At 64.7% G+C, this 18,570-nt stretch overlaps 1 protein-coding gene and 1 pseudogene across 1 annotated transcript; one reads left to right on the top strand and one right to left on the bottom strand.

The window, feature by feature from the left end:
* Positions 1-665: 665 nt before the first annotated feature.
* Positions 666-12,170, top strand: LOC123367997 (NFATC2-interacting protein-like). Its single transcript, XM_045012410.1, has 9 exons — positions 666-766; positions 1,254-1,415; positions 1,634-1,703; positions 4,980-5,118; positions 5,444-5,515; positions 8,152-8,332; positions 9,584-9,728; positions 11,359-11,492; positions 11,983-12,170. Exons 1-9 carry the CDS (start codon positions 725-727, stop codon positions 12,139-12,141), a joined length of 1,104 nt encoding a protein of 367 aa, XP_044868345.1. The 5' UTR covers positions 666-724; the 3' UTR covers positions 12,142-12,170.
* Positions 12,171-13,606: 1,436 nt separating this feature from the next.
* LOC123367999 lies at positions 13,607-14,726 on the bottom strand (annotated as a pseudogene).
* Positions 14,727-18,570: the final 3,844 nt, after the last annotated feature.

Genomic DNA, 18,570 nt, shown 5'->3' with positions numbered 1-18,570 from the left:
CGGCCCTGGATGTCGGTGCCTCTGTGCGGACACTGGCTTTGGCGCAACGATCCTCCGGCTTTACGGTGAGGCGACGCCAGTATGCCAGGCTTGCCTGGGGTTTCCTGTGGGTCACCCAAGTTTCCCAGCCATCGGGCCGAGCCCCCCAGCCCTATGTGAGAACTACAACTCCCAGTGGCCCTTGAGCCTTGGGGGTGGAGCCGAGCCCCAGCCACATGTGGGAACTACAACTCCCAGCGGCCCCTGCACCTCGGGGGCGGAGCCGAGCCCCAGCCCCACCTTGGAACAACAACTCCCAGCGGCCCCTGAGCCTCCGGGATGGGGCTGAGCCCCAGCCCCACATGGGAACTACAACTCCCAGCGGCCTCTGAGCCTCGGAGGGGCGGAGCCGAGCCTCAGCCTCACCCGGGAACTACAACTCCCAGCGGCCTCTGAGCCTCGGGGGGGCGGAGCCAAGCCCCAGCCCCACCTGGGAACGACAACTCCCAGCATCCCCTGCACCTCGGAGGCGGAGCTGAGCCTCAGCCCCACCTGGGAACTACAACTCCCAGCGGCCCCTGCGCCTCCGAGGGGCGGAGCCGAGGCCCAGCCCCACGTGGGAACTACAACTCCCAGCGGCCCCTGCGCCTTGGGGGGCGGAGCCTCCTGGTCTGGCGTCACCGAACCTCCGGAGCCGTGGCCAATGGCAGGGCAGGGGCGGGGCTGAGTGGGCGGGTCTAAGCCAATGGGTGGGAGCGACCCGGGAGCCTGCGCTATGGCGGAGCAGGTGAGTGGCCTGGGGAGGGGGAGTCTCTGGGCAGGGCTGTGGGGGAGGGGACTTGGGGGTCTGCTCCTGTCTTGGCGCAGGTGGGGGAGGGTCTCTGGGGGAGGAGATGTGGGCAGGGGGGGTCTCTGGGCTGTGTGTGGGGGGTTCCTGGGGGAGGGGACTCGGGGTCTGCTCCTGTCTTGGCGCAGGGGGAGGGGCGGTGGGGGGGTCTCTGGGGGAGGGGACTTGGGGTCTGCTCCTCCCTAGCCCCTGTTTTGGCGCAGGGTCGAGGGGGCGCTGGGCAGGTGGGGGGGGTCTCTGGGCAGTGGCTGTGGGGGGTTTCTGGGGAGGGGACTTGGGGTCTGCTCCTCTCTAGCCCCTGTCTTGGCGCAGGGTCGAGGGGGTGCTGGGCAGGTGGGGGGAGCCCCCCTGGGGCTGCACTGGAGGAATCCCAGAATAGAACCCAGGAGTCCTGCCCCCTAACCCTGGCTCTTCCATCCCCATCCAGGTCGGCCCTGCCCCACCTCCAATCTACGTGGGGGGCAGCAGCAGTGACAGCGAGGGGGAGCTCGTGAGACCCCCGAGGGGCGCAGGGGGGCAGCCGCGCCCCAAGCGCCGGCGTGTTCTGTGCACCACTGAGATCCCCACTGTGCCCGTCTACTCGAACAAGGTAACAGGGACCCAGGTGTCCGAGCAACCCCTCCCCCCAGCTCTAACCACTAGACCCCGCTCCCCTCCTGGAGCTGGGGACAGAACCCAGGAGTCCGGGCTCCCAGCCCCCCTCCCCCGACATGCTCATCCCTCCTGTGCCCATCCTGAGGCTCGGTGCCCTCCTGGAGGTGCCCGTGCAGCAGGGCCCTGTGGGTTACATGCCCCCTTCCTCTCCAGGTGAACAGGAGCTTCCAGCTGTGCCCTGCGGAGCTGCACCAGGAGGTGCCCGCCCTGCGGTGGCAGGGAGGTAAGGGGGGGCTGGGGTTGGGCGGGAGTGGGGGGGGGGTTGGGCCTCGGGGAGGTGGGGGCTATGTATGTGCCAGGGGGGAGTGGGAGGAGGCAGCGGGGGTACGTCTCGGTGGCGGGGGTGTCTGGCCGGGCTGTGGTTAGAGTCCTCACAGGGGTGGGGATGTTTGATGGTCACTTGGGCCCTTACAGTCTGAGAGACCCCCCCCCAATCTGATCACAAGCCACAGAACCCCCCCCCACCCCCATGACAGACCCCAAACCTCTGGCTGAGTCACTGACGTCCTCACATGGTGGGTTGAAGACCCCAAGTTACAGAGACTGCCACTAGTTCTAGCCTGCGAGTGACCCGTGTCCCACGCTGCAGAGGAAGGTGAAACCCCCCCTCCGGGACTCGGACAGTCTGACCTCGGGGAAAAATTCCTTCCCAACCCCAAAGACAGTGATCAGTTAGACCCTGAGCGTGTGGGCAAGACCCACCAGGCAGGTACCCGGGAGAGTGACTCAGAACCTCCCCGGCTAGTGTCCCGTCTCTGGCCGCTGGGGATTTCTGCTCCGGGCAGTCGCACGGCATTGTAGGCAGTCCTGTCATACCAGCCCCTCCATACACTTATCGAGCGCAGTTGTGTAGCCAGTTAGGGGCTTTGGGAGGCTGCTCCAGAACTTCACTCCTCTGATGGTTAGAAACCGTCCTCTAGTTACAAGCCTAGACTTGTTCCTAGCCAGTTCCTAGCCATGCGTTCTGGGTCCACATTGGTGCTTCACTTCAATAACCCCTCTCCCTCCCTGGTATGGCTCCCTGGGATGTATTTATACAGAGCGATCCTAGCTCCCCTCAGCCTGCGTTTGGTCAGGCTAAACAAGCCAAGTTCTTTGAGTCCCCTCACGAGGGAGGTTTTCCATTCCTCGGCTCATCCTAGCAGCTCTTCTCTGCACCTGTTCCGGTCGGAATTCATCTTCCCTACATGTGAGAGGCCAGAAGCTGGGAATGGGCGACAGGGGATGGGTCACTCGATTCCCTGCTCTGTCCATTCCCTCTGGGGCACCTGGCACTGGCCGCTGTCGGAAGACAGGACACTGGGCTAGATGCACCCTTGGTCTGACCCAGTCTGGCCGTTCTTACGTTCTCATACAGAACTCCAGACGAGTCTCACCAGTGCCTCATATAGTGGTACCGACACGGCCCTCTCCACGGAAATACCTCCCCTGATGCACCCCAGCGCTGGCTTAGCCTTTTCATGGCCACATCACACTGGCGGCTCCTAGTCAGCCTGTGATCAGCCAATATACCTGTGACAAACTGGGAATGTTCTTAATGTTCCCTCTGAATACTGGGGGGGCCTCAGTTCCTGGCTGACCCTCTGTCGCCTGGCAACTAATGGCCGGGGCCCTTCCCCCCCCTGCAAGGGGATGCTAAAGGTGGGGGAGACAGAGAGGTCAGGTGACCTCCTGGCCCGGGGAAGGAGCTGAGCAGAGGAGGGGCTGGAGGGGGTTTCAGTCTGGAGCTGGCTGGGGACGAGGAGTGAGGGGCAGACGGGGGGGTCTGGCTCACTGCCCCCCAGAATGGACCTGGCCGAGGGGTCCGGCTCGCGGTACCTACAAGCTCTGTGTTAGACCCTGTTCCTGTCATCAAATAAACCTCTGTGTTACTGGCTGGCTGAGAGTCATGTCTGACTGCGCAGTGGGGAGCCAGTTCCAGAGCATCGCCCAGGGACTCCGTGACAATACCGAGGTCTTTCTCCTCCTCTGTCACTTCCAGCTGATACGTCCCCAGCTTAGAGCAAGAATTCTTGTTGTTGGTCCCTCAGTGCACTTTGCACTATTAAATATCATCCCATTTCTATTACTCCAGATTACAAAATCATCCAGATCTTCTTGTAGGATATTCCAGTCCTTCTCCGTATTGGCAACACCTCCCCACTTTGTGTCATCCCCAAACTTTATTAGCACACGCCCACTTTTTGTGCCACGCTCTGTAATAAAAACTAGGCCTGTCAAGCGCTTTAAAAAAAATTAATCACAATTAAAAAATACCTGTATGTAAATACCTTGCAAGCCGGCTACACAAGTGCCATGCAAATGCCTGTTCTCACTTTCTGGTGCCATTGTAAATAAGAAGCAGGCAGCAGCATCTCCTGTCAATGAAGAGAGACACGTTTGTTTCTATTTAGCGATTGGCTGAACAAGGAGGAGGACTGAATGGACCTGTAGGCTCTGAGGTTTTACACTGTTTGTTATAGAACTGCATTCAGAAAACAAATCTACATTTGTTTAAATTGCACTGTCACGACAGAGGTCGCACTGCAGGACTTGTATGAGGTGAACTGAAAAATACTGTTTCTTTTAGTTGTCATTTTTACAGTGCAAATATTTATAAAAAAATACTAGACACTTTGATTACAGTTACAATACAGAATACAATATATAGGAAAATGTAGAAAAACATCCAAAATATTTAATACATTTCAATTGGTATTCTATTGTTTAACAGTGCGATTAAAACTGTGGTTAATCGCGATGACATTTTTTGAGTTAATTGTGTGAGTTAACTGCGATTCATCGACAGCCCTAATAAAAACGTTAAATAAGGTTGGTCCCAAGACCGATCCTGGAGGAATTCCACTAGCGACCTCCCTCCAGCCTGACAGTTCCCCTTTCGGTAGGACTGGTTGCAGACTCCCCTTTAAGCAGTTCCTTACCCACCTTCCAGTTCTCCTATTAATCCCCCTCTTCTCCGATGTAACGAATAGTTTCCCATGTGGAACTGGATCCAAAGCCTTCCAGACATCCGGGTAGCTTGGATCCACTGCACATCAGCTCTCTTCTCAGAGAAGGAGCTCAGGGCGGTCTGGATAAAACCCTGTTATAGTTTATCCCAGTTACCGTTCACCCCACGTCCTTAATGACTTGCTCTTTCAAAATTGGTTCCAAGACCTTGCATACAATTGAGGTCAAACTAACAGGCCTGGAGTTTCCCGGATCATGTTTTTTTCCCTTCCTTAGAAACAGGGACTGTATCAGCAGCTCTCCATCCCAGGGTTTACAGAGTCGTTAAAATCCTTGGTGTTGGGCTTGCCATGTCAGGTGTGGGTTCTGTTAATGTGTGGCTACGTGTGCTGGATGGGGGGAGATGTGCCCGGTGAGGGGTCAGGGGAGTTGTGTAATGGGGGGGTCGGGGTACGTGCACTGGATGGGGGGGTTATTGTCTGGGGGGACAGCTGTGGGGAGAGCTGCCCCCTGCCTGGCCGTCACAGCTGCTGTCTCCCCTCCCTCCCAGGGGCAGATCTGGACGTCGATGACATTGGCCCTGTCACGCCCCCACGGCCAGAGCGGCCTCACGCCCCACGCCTCCCCCAGGGCCCCTGCACTGACTGGCTGGAGGAGGAGCCACCGCAGCAGCAGGGGGCAGCGAGAACGTAGGTGGGGGAAGGGATTGCGGCAGGGTTACCATGGGGGGTGTATGGGGGGAGGGAGACAGAACTCTAGTGGGGGGGATCGGGGTGGGGGCAGGGTTAGAATGGAGGGATATAGGGGGAGGGGAGAGGGCTCTAGTGGGGGGATCGGGGTGGGGGCAGGGTTACCGTGGGGGGTATATGGAGGGAGGGTTGTAAAGGGGAGGTGGGGGCGTGGCTCGGGCTCTGTGGCCTCTGGCTTTGGGGTCTGTTGTCCCCTGGGGGGGTCACAGCGTCCCAGCCCCCCTTCACAGCAGCCCCTGCGTGTGCCTCTCTCTCTTTCTCTCAGGGTCCGGGACGAGTCCCCCTCTCCCCCTCCCCCACCACAGCCCACACGCAGGCAGAGGGGCCGGACCCGACGGTGAGGGGCTGCCCGGATGTGGAGGGGTGTTGCTGGGCTTGTCCCCTCAGGGAGGAGGGGCTGGGGGGGTCTCTGCTGAAATCTCTGCCCCAGCAGGAGTTGGGGAATTGAGGGGCGGGTTCCCTTGGGGGCACCTCCCTTGTAGAGAGCAGGGAGGGTCTCTGGGGGGATCTGTCTGGGGAGTCTCTGGATGTGGGGAATGGGGGGGGTCTGATGGTCCCTGACCCCAGGGAGGTGGGGATTGGGGGAGGGTCTGATGGCCCATGCCCCCAAGGGAGGTGTGTGGGGGGGTGGGGAGTCTGTGGGGCACAGGGATCTGTGGGGGTCGGATGTCCCCTGCCCCCAGGGAGGTGTGTGTGTGGGGTCTGTGGGGCACAGGGATCTGTGGGGATCTGACGGCCCTGCCCCCCCAGGGAGGTGTGGGGGGGGCATCTGTGGGGCACAGGGATCTGTGGGTGTCATAGAATCAGAGAATTCAAGATCAGAAGGGACCATTATGATCATCAAGTCTGACCTCCTGCAAGATGCAGGCCACATATACCGATCCCCCCACTCCTTTAGCAAGCGACCCCTGCCCCATGCTTCGGAGGAAGGCGAAAAACCTCCAGGGCCACAGCCAATCTACCCTGGAGGAAAATTCCTTCCCGACCCCAAATATGGCGGTCAGCTGAACCCCGAGCATGCGGGCAAGACTCTCCAGCCAGACCCTCTGGAAAAAGGTTAAGAATATCATATCATTGACCCATTGTACTATTTACCAGTGTGGCACTTAATTAACCTATTGACTAAGCCCGGTATCCTATCATACCATCTCCTCCATAAACTTATCTAGCTTAATCTTAAAGTCATGGAGGTCCTTCGCCCCCACTGTTTCCCTCGGTAGGCTGTTCCAGTATTGCACTCCCCTGATAGTTAGAAACCTTCGTCTAATTTCAAGCCTAAATTTCCTGACTGACAATTTATATCCGTTTGTCCTCGTGTCCACATTAGCACTGAGCTGAAATAATTCCTCTCCTTCCCTGGTATTTATCCCTCTGATATATTTAAAGAGTGCAATCATATCTCCTCTTATCCTTCTTTTGGTTAAGGAAAACAAACCGAGCTCCTCAAGTCTCCTTTCATACGACAGGCCTTCCATTCCTCGGATCATTCTAGTGGCCCTTCTTTGTACCCGTTCCAGTTTGAATTCATCCTTCTTAAACATGGGAGACCAAAACTGCACACAATACTCCAGATGAGGTCTCACCAACGCCTTATATAACGGGACTAGCACCTCCTTATCCCTACTAGAAATACCTCGCCTAATGCATCCCAAGACCGCATTAGCTTTTTTAACGGCCACATCACATTGCCTGCTCATAGTCATCCTACGATCAACCAGGACTCCTAGGTCCTTCTCCTCCTCCGTTACTTCCAACTGGTGCGTCCCTAGCTTATAACTAAAATTCTTGTTAGTCATCCCTAAATGCATAACCTTACACTTCTCATTATTGAATTTCATCCTGTTACTAATACTCCAGTTTACAAGGTCATCCAAATCTCCCTGGAGGATATCCCGATCCTTTTCCGAATTGGCAATACCTCCCAACTTGGTGTCGTCCGCAAACTTTATCAGCCCACTCCTACTCTTGGTTCCCAGGTCAGCAATAAATAGATTGAATAAAATCGGACCCAAAACTGAACCTTGAGGAACTCCACTGGTAACCCCCCTCCAACCCGACAGTTCCCCCTTCAATACTACCCTCTGCAGTCTCCCCTTTAACCAGCTCCTTATCCACCTCTGGATTTTCATTTCAATCCCCATCTTTTCCAATTTAACCAGTAATTCCTCATGCGGTACCGTATCAAACGCCTTACTGAAATCCAGATATATTAGATCCACTGCATTTCCCTTGTCTAAAAAATCTGTTACTTTCTCAAAGAAGGAGATCAGGTTGGTTTGGCACGATCTACCTTTCGTAAATCCATGCTGTAAACTATCCCAGTTGCCATCGGCCTCCTGCTCCGTAACCACTCTCTCTTTTAAAATTTTTTCCATGACTTTGCATACTACAGATGTTAAACTAACAGGCCTGTAGTTACCCGGGTCACTTTTTTTCCCCTTCTTGAATATAGGAACTACATTAGCTAATCTCCAGTCAAACGGTACAATCCCCGAATTTAGAGATTTATTAAAAATCATCGCTAACGGGCTAGCAATATCACTCGCCAATTCCTTAATATTCTAGGATGAAGATTATCCGGGCCCCCCGATTTACTTCCGTTAAGCTGTTCAAGTTTGGCTTCCACCTCCGATACCGTAATGTCTACCCCCATATCCTCATTCCCATCGGTCCCTCTATCACTATTCCTTAGCCCTTCATTAGCCTCATTGAAGACCGAGGCAAAATATTTGTTCAGATATTGTGCCATTCCAAGATTATCCCTAATCTCCACTCCGTTCAAAGTTTTAAGCGGTCCCACTTCTTCTTTCTTGGTTTTCTTCCTATTTACATGGCTAAAAAACCTTTTGCTATTGGTGTCTGCCCCCCAGGGAGGTGGGTGTGGGGGTCTGATGGCCCTGCCCCCCAGGGAGGTGTGTGGGGGGGTCTGTGGGGCACAGGGATCTGTGGGGGTCTGACCGCCCTGCCCCCCAGGGAGGTGGCGCGCCAGCTGCGAGGTCTCAACACGTGGCTGTCAGCCGCCCAGCGCAGCCTGCGGGAGGAGCCGCCCGAGGACGACGTGATCCTGGTGGAGCCGCCCCCGTCCCCCGCGTCCCGGCAGCTGCAGCTCAAGGTGCGGTGCCGGGCTGAGATCCACCGCGTCGCCGTGGAGACGGTGAGTGACACCCCCCCGCACCCCACCTCTCAGCTCCTCCACGTCCCCATGTGGCTGGAGAGTGAGCCCCCCATCCCCTCAACGTGTGCCGGTGTCACGGAGTGTGGGGGAGTCAGGCCCTGCACCCCCGGGCTCCCTGCGATTCACCAGGACTCTCAGCCAGCCAGGAAAGCAGCAGGTTTATTTAGACGACAGGAACACAGTCCAACACAGGCCATGCCGGCACAGATAACAGGATCCCCCCCGGTTAGGTCCATCTTGGGGCCCCATAACCCCCCTTGGGGGGTCAGAGCCCTCTCTCTCTGCCTCCCCTCTGTTCCCCAGCCAACTCCAGTCTGCCCAACCCCTCCGGCCCCTCCTCTCTGCTCAGCTTCTTTCCCGGGCTAGGAGGTCACCTGACCCCTTTGTCTCCCACACCTTTAGAGGCACCTTTGCAGGGAGGGGCCGGACCATCCGTTGCTAGGAGACAGAGTGTCAGGCATTCGGCCTTCTGCTTTGCTAGATACTTAAAGGCCGGCACCCAGCACTCCCAGCCCCCAGTACGAACAGTCCCACTTCGGCACAGCCAGGCCCCCATGCAGGCTGTACATACCCCCGTGCCCCCGCCCTTCCCCCCGCGTGGGCCGTACGTACCCCCGTGCCACCGCCCGGCCCCCCGCCCTTCCCCTCGCGCGGGCCGTATGTACCCCCCTGCCCCCGCCCGGCCCCCCGCCCTTCCCCCCGCGCGGGCCGTACGTACCCCACAGCCCCACGCCCTTCCCCCCGTGCAGACACCGTATCTCCAGCCCTGCCCCCACAGCCGGGCTCTGAGCGAGCCCCTGCCCAGCGTGCAGACCCCGGCCATGCCCCTGTGGGGCGGAGGGTCTCAGAGCGCACCGCTCAGCCGGGCGTGGGTAGGGCATGGGAGGTGCCAGGACAGGATAGGGGGCAGGACAGCAGCCAGGTGGAGGGAGGGTGTCAAGGGGCTGGTTCACCCCCCACACTCCCCAGTGTATTGCTGGGAGGACAGGGTGGGGTTGGCACTGATTGCAGGGGGCAGCGGAACTGCCCGACACTGGATCTGCTCGGAAATAGCCCAGGGACTGTTTGGGCCCAGGTGGAGTCACTCGGGGGTGAATGTACCAGGCGATTGGCACCTGCCGTGCCAGCCCCGCTGCATGGCTCACACTGGCCCAGAACAGCCCGGCAGGGTGCCAGGCTGAGCCGGAGTGTCCGTCTGTCCCTCCCTGACTGTCCCCTCCCCCGGCGCAGTCACAGCCCCTGCAGGCGGTGGTGGAGCACATGGCTGGGAGGCTGCAGGTCCGGCCGGAGCAGATCCTGCTGCTGCTGCGAGACACAGAGCTGCCCCCCGGCAGCACCCCCCAGGGCCTGGGCCTGGGCGTGGCCGACATCATCGGTGAGTGAGGGGCAGGGGGCTTCTCTTGGCAGAGGTGCAGACTGGGGCCTCGCTGGCTGGGGCCGCACTCGGGGCAGGGTCTGCGGGCCGAGCGGGTCAGGCGCGGGCGGGCCGCGGTCGTGGGACAGGCGGGTCTCCGGCTGTATGTGAGACGAGGGCAGGAGCTGTCCCACGCGCAGTGGCAAGGCCCAGCTGGAGGGCCGGGTGCAGCTCTGGGCACCGGGACAAAGGGATGGTCCAGAGGAGGGGTCCGAACCCCTGACCTGGGTGAGTTTAGAACCGAGCAGCCGGAGGGGCCTGTAGCAGGGGTCAGCTCTAGTGAAGGCTGGTATCGGAGCCAGGGGAAATCCCTTCCGTGTGCCAGAGCCCCTGGGGTCTCCCTCCCTCCCTCCCTCCCGGGTCGGCCACGCGGCCTGGACTGAACCTCCGGGCTGCAGCCTCCTGCTTCCCCCGTGAGCTCTGCCCAGCGAGTCCCATTGAGCCAGACCCTGGCAGAGACGTGCCCATGCTGCCGGGACGGTGCCCCTCGCCCAGCGTGGCAGGGACAGTCCCACAGCGCTGGCACGTAGTCGGGTGTGTTAGCTGGCCACGGCACAGGGAGCGCAGAGGGGTGCCCAGTCCGTTGTGATCAGCCCAGGGCCCCGCCAGGCTGTGGGGAGCCCCTCGGGGCAGGCTCTGTCTGTCTCGCTCACTCGCTCTCTGACTTCCTTCCTGAGCCTGTTCCCCGGTGAGAGCCCCCACCTCGCCCTCCCAGCCCCTGGTCTGTGCCCAGCTTCCCGCTGAGAGCGTGGGGCCAGGAGTCACGAACGCTGCCATCGGCTCTCTGGCCCCACTGCTGATCTGGGGCGGTTTCAGCCAGTTGTTTAATGACTGTTTGTTGCACCAGCCAGGGCGGTGATGCGTGTACCCGTGTCTTAGGCTGCCCTGAGAGCAAACGGCACTGGGTAGCCGTGCAAAGTATAGGGGAAACCGAGGCAGGCGTGAGACTCCTACAGAAAATTCCCCCTTCGTCGCAGGGATCAGTTATTCTCCGGGTTCGCTGGGGGCAGGACAGGCAGCGATGGGCTCTCCGCGGCCAGGGAGATTCAGGTCGAATATTAGGAGCCAGTCTAACTGCAAGGGGAGCTCGGCCTGGAACAGGCTGAGGGAGGTTGGGGGGTCTCAGCACAGGTTGGACAAACAGCTGTCAGGGCCGGCCTATGTTTGCTTGGCCAGGGGCTGGGCGCGGTGACCTGTCGAGGTCCCTTCCCGCCCCACGTTTCTGTGTTCTGGGGGCGCCCGGTGCTGCACACGCATTTCCAGCGGAGCTGTCCCGGCAGCATCTCTGCTGCAGCCGCCTGAGCCGCGCTGGGGTCCCCTGGCCTCCCCCGTGGCCGCCTCGCACTGGTGGCTCATGGTCGCCCCACGCACCAGGCCTCTCTCCTCCATGGCGGCCAGCTGACGAGCCCCGAGCGGGTAGCAGAAACTGGGTTCCTGGCCCCAAAGTGCATGCTGTGCCCCCCAGGCTGGGGGAGGGGGGTCTGATATCAGCGGGGGTCCCCCAAGCCAGGACGGGGGTAACAGGAGCGATCAGCGCAGCGCCCCCAGCTGCCCACCCCTCCCGCTCTCTCTGTCCGTCTGTCCCCTGCAGACTGCGTGGTGGACGTGGCAGCCGGGGAGCCGCAGGGCGGGGGAGAACCGGGGGCCGGGCCGGGCCCTGGGGAGCTACGGCTGACGGTGCGAGGCCAGGAGAAGGACTCGCAGCTCACACTCAACGTGCCCAGGGTAAGGGGGGCTGCAGGGGGAGGGGCCATGCCAGGGGGCTGGGCGGTGCTGTTTGCCGAGGGAGGGGGATGGGGGGGTTGTCACAGCCTCAGGGAGGCGGATGGAGCTGAGCCGGCGGGGGGGGGCTATTGGCTGAGGGGGGGCTGGGGCAGTCGGCGGGGGGGCTGTTGGCTATGGGGGGGCTGGGGCAGTCGGCGGGGGGGGCTGTTGGCTGAGGGGGGGCTGGGGCAGTCGGCGGGGGGGCTGTTGGGTATGGGGGGGCTGGGGCAGTCGGCGGGGGGGCTGTTGGCTGAGGCGGGGCTGGGGCAGTCAGGGGGGGCTGTTGGCTGAGGGGGGGCTGGGGCAGTTGGGGGCAGCGGCTGGTCTGGGGCAGGCCCCGCTCCACCAGGGGCTGCTTTGGGAGGGATGCTGGGGCCAGTCCCTGCAGTGCCCCCTCCCAGGCATGTCTGCGGCGTGTGCCCCCACCCCGCTAACCCCCCACCCCCGGCAGGCGGAGCCGCTGCACCGGCTGATGGAGCGCTACCAGGAGGCCATGGGGCTGGGCGGCCGCCAGCTCCGCTTCTTCTTCGACGGGCAGCGCCTGGCAGGGACCCGCACGCCCGAGCAGCTGGGCATGGAGCCCGACGACGTCATCGAGGCCTGGGCCTAGCCCCCCCCCCCCCCCTCGGTACCTCCCTCCCAGCTGGGCACAGAGCCTCCTGGGGGCCTGGGCCTAGCCCCCCCCCCCCCCCCCCCGGCACCTCCCCCCCAGCTGGGCACGGAGCCCAACGATGTCATCGAGGCCTGGGCCTCGCCCCCCCCCCCCCCCCGGTACCTCCCCCCAGCTGGGCACAGAGCCTCCTGGAGGCCTGGGCCTAGCCCCCCCCCCCCGGTACCTCCCCCCCAGCTGGGCATGGAGCCCAACGACTTAATGGTGGCCTGGGCCTAGCCCCCCCCCCCCCCCCCAAGCTGGGCATGGAGCCCGACGACGTCATCGAGGCCTGGGCCTAGCCCCCCCCCGGTACCTCCCCCCCAGCTGGGCATGGAGCCTCCTGGAGGCCTGGGCCTAGCCCCCCCCCGGCACCTCCCCCCCAGCTGGGCACGGAGCCCAACGATGTCATCGAGGCCTGGGCCTAGCTCCCTCCCCCCCCCCGGTACCTCCCCCCAGCTGGGCACAGAGCCTCCTGGAGGCCTGGGCCTCCCCCCCCCCCGGGTACCTCCCCCCAGCTGGGCATGGAGCCTCCTGGAGGCCTGGGCCTAGCCCCCCCCCCCCCGGGCACCTCCCCCCCGCTGGGCATGGAGCCTCCTGGAGGCCTGGGCCTAGCCCCCCCCCGGCACCTCCCCCCCAGCTGGGCACGGAGCCCAACGATGTCATCGAGGCCTGGGCCTAGCTCCCTCCCCCCCCCCGGTACCTCCCCCCAGCTGGGCACAGAGCCTCCTGGAGGCCTGGGCCTAGCCCCCCCCCCCCCCGGGTACCTCCCCCCCAGCTGGGCATGGAGCCTCCTGGAGGCCTGGGCCTAGCCCCCCCCCCCCGGGTAGCTCCCCCCAGCTGGGCATGGAGCCTCCTGGAGGCCTGGGCCTAGCCCCCCCCCCCCCCCCGGGCACCTCCCCCCCAGCTGGGCACGGAGCCGGCTGCTGCTGTCGCTGAGCCCAGGGGATCCCCCCCTAGCACCCTGCAGCAGCTGGGCATGGCCCTGCCCTCACCCCCGCACCTCGGCACGGCCCGGAGCCTGCCCATCACGGCAGCGAGGCCTAGACCCGGCCCCGCCGCCCCCGTCTGTAAATAGGGGACTTCAGGGGCGTTTATCCCCCCGCACTGAGGGGGCGAAGCAGCTTTTATGGAATAAATAAATGAATCCAGAACCTCGGTCCTGAGCCTCTTGCCCTTTACTGGTGGGGAGGGGGTGGGCGGACACAGCTGGGGGGCCAGAGTGACTGGCACTGTGCTGGACCCTGCAAGGACCCTCACCCCCAGGGATCAGGGCCCCCTCGCTGCTCAGGCCCTGCCCCACAGCTCACGCTCAATACACAGCAGGGATGGACCCACCCAGGATCATAGAGTCAGTGTCAGAGCTAGCGATGGAACCCAGGAGTCCTGACCCACCCCCAACCCAACCCACTAGCCCCTGCTCCCCACCCAGAGCTGGGGAGAGAACCCAGGAGTCCTGGCTCCCAGCCCACCCCTCGTTCTTCCCTTTGGGCCCAGGAGCTCCCCCCATCCAGGTTTCTGCCCTGGCCGGCCTGTTTTACAGCTCTCCGAGCCGGGCACCCAAGGGTGCTGTCAGGGGTATCTCTGGGTCTGTCCCCCCACCTCGTTTCTCAGAGCGTCTTCAGTCAGTGGGGGGGAGCTGCCCCATCTCCTCCCCCTCGGGGGGCGGCTGGATGTCCTGGTCCTTGGGCACCAGGGTCCCGCTCAGCTGGGCCCCGAAGGCGCGCTGCAGCAGGGGGGGGATCTCGTGGGGCTGCAGGGGGGTCTCCGTGCGCACCCCGCCCTGCGTGGCGAGGAGGCGCCAGCCCATGTAGGTGAGGCGGCCGCCGCCCGGCTGGGGCAGGCTGCAGAAGGACTTGCAGGCGAAGATGGAGCTGGGGGCCTGCTGGTGGTAGCGGCACATGGCGGCGAAGTCTCCCAGCTCCCGCTCCTCCAGCGTGAAGGTGTAGAGCAGCTGCCCCTCCTCGCCCGGCGCCCACAGCCGCTCCAGTGCCCAGACGCCTCCCGCCAGGCCCAGCCGGAAGGTGCCGCCCTCCTGCGGCTGCTCCAGGCCCGGCTCCAGCCGCAGGGGCTCCAGGAAGCCGTCCCCGAAGCCCACTGGCCCCCCAGCCGCACCAGCAGCACCAAGTGGTCGCGGGGCGGCCCGAGGCGCCCGGTGAAGCGGTTCCGGACGCGGCCGGCCAGCCCCACCGCGCAGAAGCCCAGCGCCCGCAGCAGCCACAGGAAGAGCCCGTTGTTCTCGTAGCAGAAGCCGCCGCGCCGCCGGCGGACGATCTTGTCGTAGAGCAGGGGCAGCGCCAGGGTGATGGGCTCCCCGCAGTGCACGCTCAGGCTCTCAAAGGGCACCGAGAACAGGTGGCAACGGTGCAGCCCCCGCAGCGTCTCCAGGGTGGGCTCCGTCGGGCCCTGGTACCCGATCCGGGAGAGGTAGGCACCCACGTCCATCCCGGGCTGGGGGGCAAAGCGGGGCCTGTGAGCAGAGAACCCAGGAGTCCTGGCTCCTCGCCCTCACCACTGGATCCCCATCCCGAGCCAGGGAGAGAACCCAGGAGTCCTGGCTCCCGCCCCCGTGCTCTAACCCACCAGCCCCTGCTCCCCACCCACAGCCAGGGAGAGAACCCAGGAGTCCTGGCTCCCAGCCCCCCTGCTCTAACACACCAGCCCCCGCTCCCCTCCCAGAGCCAGGGAGAGAACCCAGGAGTCCTGGCTCCCGCCCCCGTGCTCTAACCCACCAGCCCCCGCTCCCCTCCCAGAGCCAGGGAGAGAACCCAGGAGTCCTCGCTCCTGGCCTCCCCGTGCTCTAACCCACCAGCCCCCCCTCCCCTCCCAGAGCCGGGGAGAGAACCCAGGAGTCCTGGCTTCCGGCCCCCCCGTGCTCTAACCCACCAGCCCCTGCTCCCCACCCACAGCCAGGGAGAGAACCCAGGAGTCCTGGCTCCCGGGCCCCCCTGCTCTAATCCACCGGCCCCTGCTCCCCTCCCAGAGCCAGGGAGAGAACCCAGGAGTCCTGGCTCCCGGCCCCGCCCATGCTCTAACCCACCAGCCCTCCGCTCCCCTCCCAGAGCCAGGGAGAGAACCCAGGAGTCCTGGCTCCCGGCCCCCCCGTGCTCTAACCCACCAGCCCCTGCTCCCCACCCACAGCCAGGGAGAGAACCCAGGAGTCCTGGCTCCCAGCCCCCCTGCTCTAACACACCGGCCCCCACTCCCCTCCCAGAGCCGGGGAGAGAACCCAGGAGTCCTGGCTCCCGGGCCCCCCTGCTCTAATCCACCGGCCCCTGCTCCCCTCCCAGAGCCAGGGAGAGAACCCAGGAGTCCTGGCTCGCCCTCACCACTGGATCCCCATCCCAAGCCAGGGAGAGAACCCAGGAGTCCTGGCTCCCAGCCCCCCTGCTCTAACACTCCTGCCCCCACTCTACTCCCAGAGCCTGGGAGAGAACCCAGGAGTCCTGGCTCACGGCCCCCCCTGCTCTAATCCACCGGCCCCTGCTCCCCTCCCAGAGCCAGGGAGAGAACCCAGGAGTCCTGGCTCCCGGCCCCCCTCCCCCCCCCCGTGCTCTAACCCACCAGCCCTCCGTTCCCCTCCCAGAGCCAGGGAGAGAACCCAGGAGTCCTGGCTCGCCCTCACCACTGGATCCCCATCCCGAGCCAGGGAGAGAACCCAGGAGTCCTGGCTCCCGGCCCCCCTGTGCTCTAACCCACCAGTCCCCACTCCCCTCCCAGAGCCAGGGAGAGAACCCAGGAGTCCTGGCTCCCGCCCCCCCCCATTCTAACCACCAGCCCCTGCTCCCCACCCACAGCCAGGGAGAGAACCCAGGAGTCCTGGCTCCCAGCCCCCCCCTGCTCTAACCCCCGAGCCCCACTCCCCTGCCAGAGCCGGGGAGAGAACCCAGGAGTCCTGGCTCCCAGCCCCCCACGTGACAGCTCCTTAACCCCTCCTGGCCTGGCAGGGCCTCTCCCCAGTAGCCAGGGGGTAAAGGAGGTTGGTGGTATCCGGGGGAGCAGCCCCCCACGCTCCCACCTGCCTGCCCTGGGAAGGGGGGTGGTAATCACCCCCCAGTCTCCCAACTCCCCCTTCCCAGCGCCAACAGATGCCCCCAACCTCCAAGGCCCCCGTGCCCCCCATGCCCTGTGTTCCCAGCCCCCACTGACCCCCCTTTACCCACGGAATTCAAAGCCCAGGGAGTATTTCCTGTGCAAACCCCCCCCCCACACACACACACCCCGCATGCACACAGGTGATTTGATGAGTTTTGGAGACTCTGGATGGGGGGGCAGAGGGCAGCCGGGTGTGAGGGCAGCCGGGTGTGAGGGCAGAGGAGGATAGCAGTGTGAGGGCAGCAGGGTGTGAGGGCAGAGGAGGGCAGCAGGGTGTGTGAGGGCAGCAGGGTGTGAGGGCAGCAGGGTGAGGGCAGGGGCAGCAGGGTGTGAGGGCAGGGGTGTGTGAGGGCAGCAGCGTGTGAGGGCAGGGGCAGCAGGGTGTGAGGGCAGCAGGGTGTGAGGGCAGAGGGCAGCAGGGTGAGGGCAGGGGCAGCAGGTGGGCACGCTGGCCCCGCTCGGGGGAGGGCGACTCTGGGGCACTGACAGGCAGCCAGAGGTGGGGCGCGTTGGGGGCAGAGCCTGGGCCCCTGCTGGCCTGCACCTCTGGCACAGCGTGTGGGGGGGTCAGGGCCCTGCACCCCTGGTCCTGCGGTTCCCCGGGACTCTCAGCCAGCCAGTAACACGGCAGCAGCACAGTCCCAAGCGGAGCTTGTAGGCACAACCAGGACCCCCCAGCCAGGTCCCTCGGGGGGGGGGGGGCAGGGAGCTTAGACCCAGCTTGGGGTTCCCGGTGTTGCACCCCCCCCCAGCCCAAACAAAACTTCCTCCAGCAGCTCTCCCCCTCCCCCTGCTCCTCCTCCCTTTGTCCGGTCTCTGGGGCAGGCCTCTGGGGCAGGCGGTGTCACGGCTCCTCACCCCCCTCCTGGCTGAGGTTACAGCTCAGGGAGCTTCCTTCCCCTCCCCAATGTAACCCCCTGCAACCTTCCCGGGTCAAACCCGCCCGCCCCCTGCTCCGGCACAACCTCCCACCAGTGCCCCGGGGGCGTCACTGGGCACCGCCGTGGGCAGGGGCTGGCACCGGGATCGGGCAGCATCTCCTCCTGCTCCTGCCGGTGCCAGCCCAGGGCGCCAGGCTCAATGGGGCCCAGCAGCCCCAGCGCCGCAGGGGGGCATCCAGCCGCTCCACCAGCCGGGCGATGCAGCGTCTCATCCCGGGGCTAGGCCCCCCCAGCTGAGCCCCCCACCCCCAGCACAGCCCCCCCAGCTGAGCCCCCCACCCTGCAGCCCAGGGCCCCCCCTAGCGCCTCCCTGGGCCCCCACCCCCAGCACAGCCCCCCCAGCTGAGCCCCCCACCCTGCAGCCCTGGGCCCCTAGCGCCTCCCTGGGCCCCCACCCCCAGCACAGCCCCCCCAGCTGAGCCCCCCACCCTGCAGCCCAGGGCCCCTAGCGCCTCCCTGGGCCCCCACCCCAGCACAGCCCCCCCTGCTGAGCCCCCCACCCTGCAGCCCAGGGCCCCCCCTAGCGCCTCCCTGGGGCCCCACCCCCAGCCCAGCCCCCCCAGCCGAGCCCCCCCCCCTGCAGCCCCGGGCCCCCCCTAGCGCCTCCCTGGGCCCCCACCCCCAGCACAGCCCCCCCTGCTGAGCCCCCCACCCTGCAGCCCAGGGCCCCCCCTAGCGCCTCCCTGGGCCCCCACCCCAGCACAGCCCCCCCTGCCGTGCCCCCCCGCCCCACCAGTGCGCCCCCCGCTGAGCCCCCCCCCGTCCCGCCCTGGGCCCCCCCAGGGCCTCCCTGGGCCCCCACCCCAGCACAGCCCCCCCTGCCGAGCCCCCCACCCCCAGCACAGCGCCCCCCCTAGCGCCCCCCACCCCCAGCACAGCGCCCCCGGCCGAGCCCCCCCCCCTGCAGCCCAGGGCCCCCCTAGCGCCTCCCTGGGCCCCCACCCCCAGCACAGCGCCCCCTAGCGCCCCCCTGAGCCCCCCAGCACAGCCCCCCTAGCGCCCCACTGGGGCCAGCCCTGAGCGCTGGGGAGACCCTCCCCCACTGAGCCCCCCACCCCCAGCACAGCCCCCCCAGCTGAGCCCCCCACCCTGCAGCCCAGGGCCCCCCCAGCGCCTCCCGGGGCCCCCACCCCCAGCACAGCCCCCCCAGCTGAGCCCCCCACCCTGCAGCCCAGGGCCCCCCCAGCGCCTCCCTGGGCCCCCACCCCCAGCACAGCCCCCCCAGCCGAGCCCCCCACCCTGCAGCCCAGGCCCCCCCCTAGCGCCTCCCTGGGCCCCCACCCCCAGTACAGCCCCCCCTGCCGAGCCCCCCACCCCCAGCGCCCCCCTGAGCCCCCCACCCCAGCACAGCGCC

This window comes from Mauremys mutica, chromosome 4 (genome assembly GCF_020497125.1).
Source record: "Mauremys mutica isolate MM-2020 ecotype Southern chromosome 4, ASM2049712v1, whole genome shotgun sequence".
NCBI lineage: Eukaryota > Metazoa > Chordata > Testudines > Geoemydidae > Mauremys > Mauremys mutica.
This window is presented reverse-complemented; position numbering and strand designations above follow the sequence as displayed.

What these genes read in the sequence shown, in the direction of transcription:
- LOC123367997 (XM_045012410.1), top strand. Translation starts at nt 725, where the DNA reads ATGGGTGGGAGCGACCCGGGAGCCTGCGCTATGGCGGAGCAG. An exon ending in TGCCCGTCTACTCGAACAAG is followed by an intron (nt 1,416 to 1,633) that starts GTAACAGGGACC and finishes CTTCCTCTCCAG; the next exon opens with GTGAACAGGAGCTTCCAGCT. An exon ending in TCACACTCAACGTGCCCAGG is followed by an intron (nt 11,493 to 11,982) that starts GTAAGGGGGGCT and finishes CACCCCCGGCAG; the next exon opens with GCGGAGCCGCTGCACCGGCT.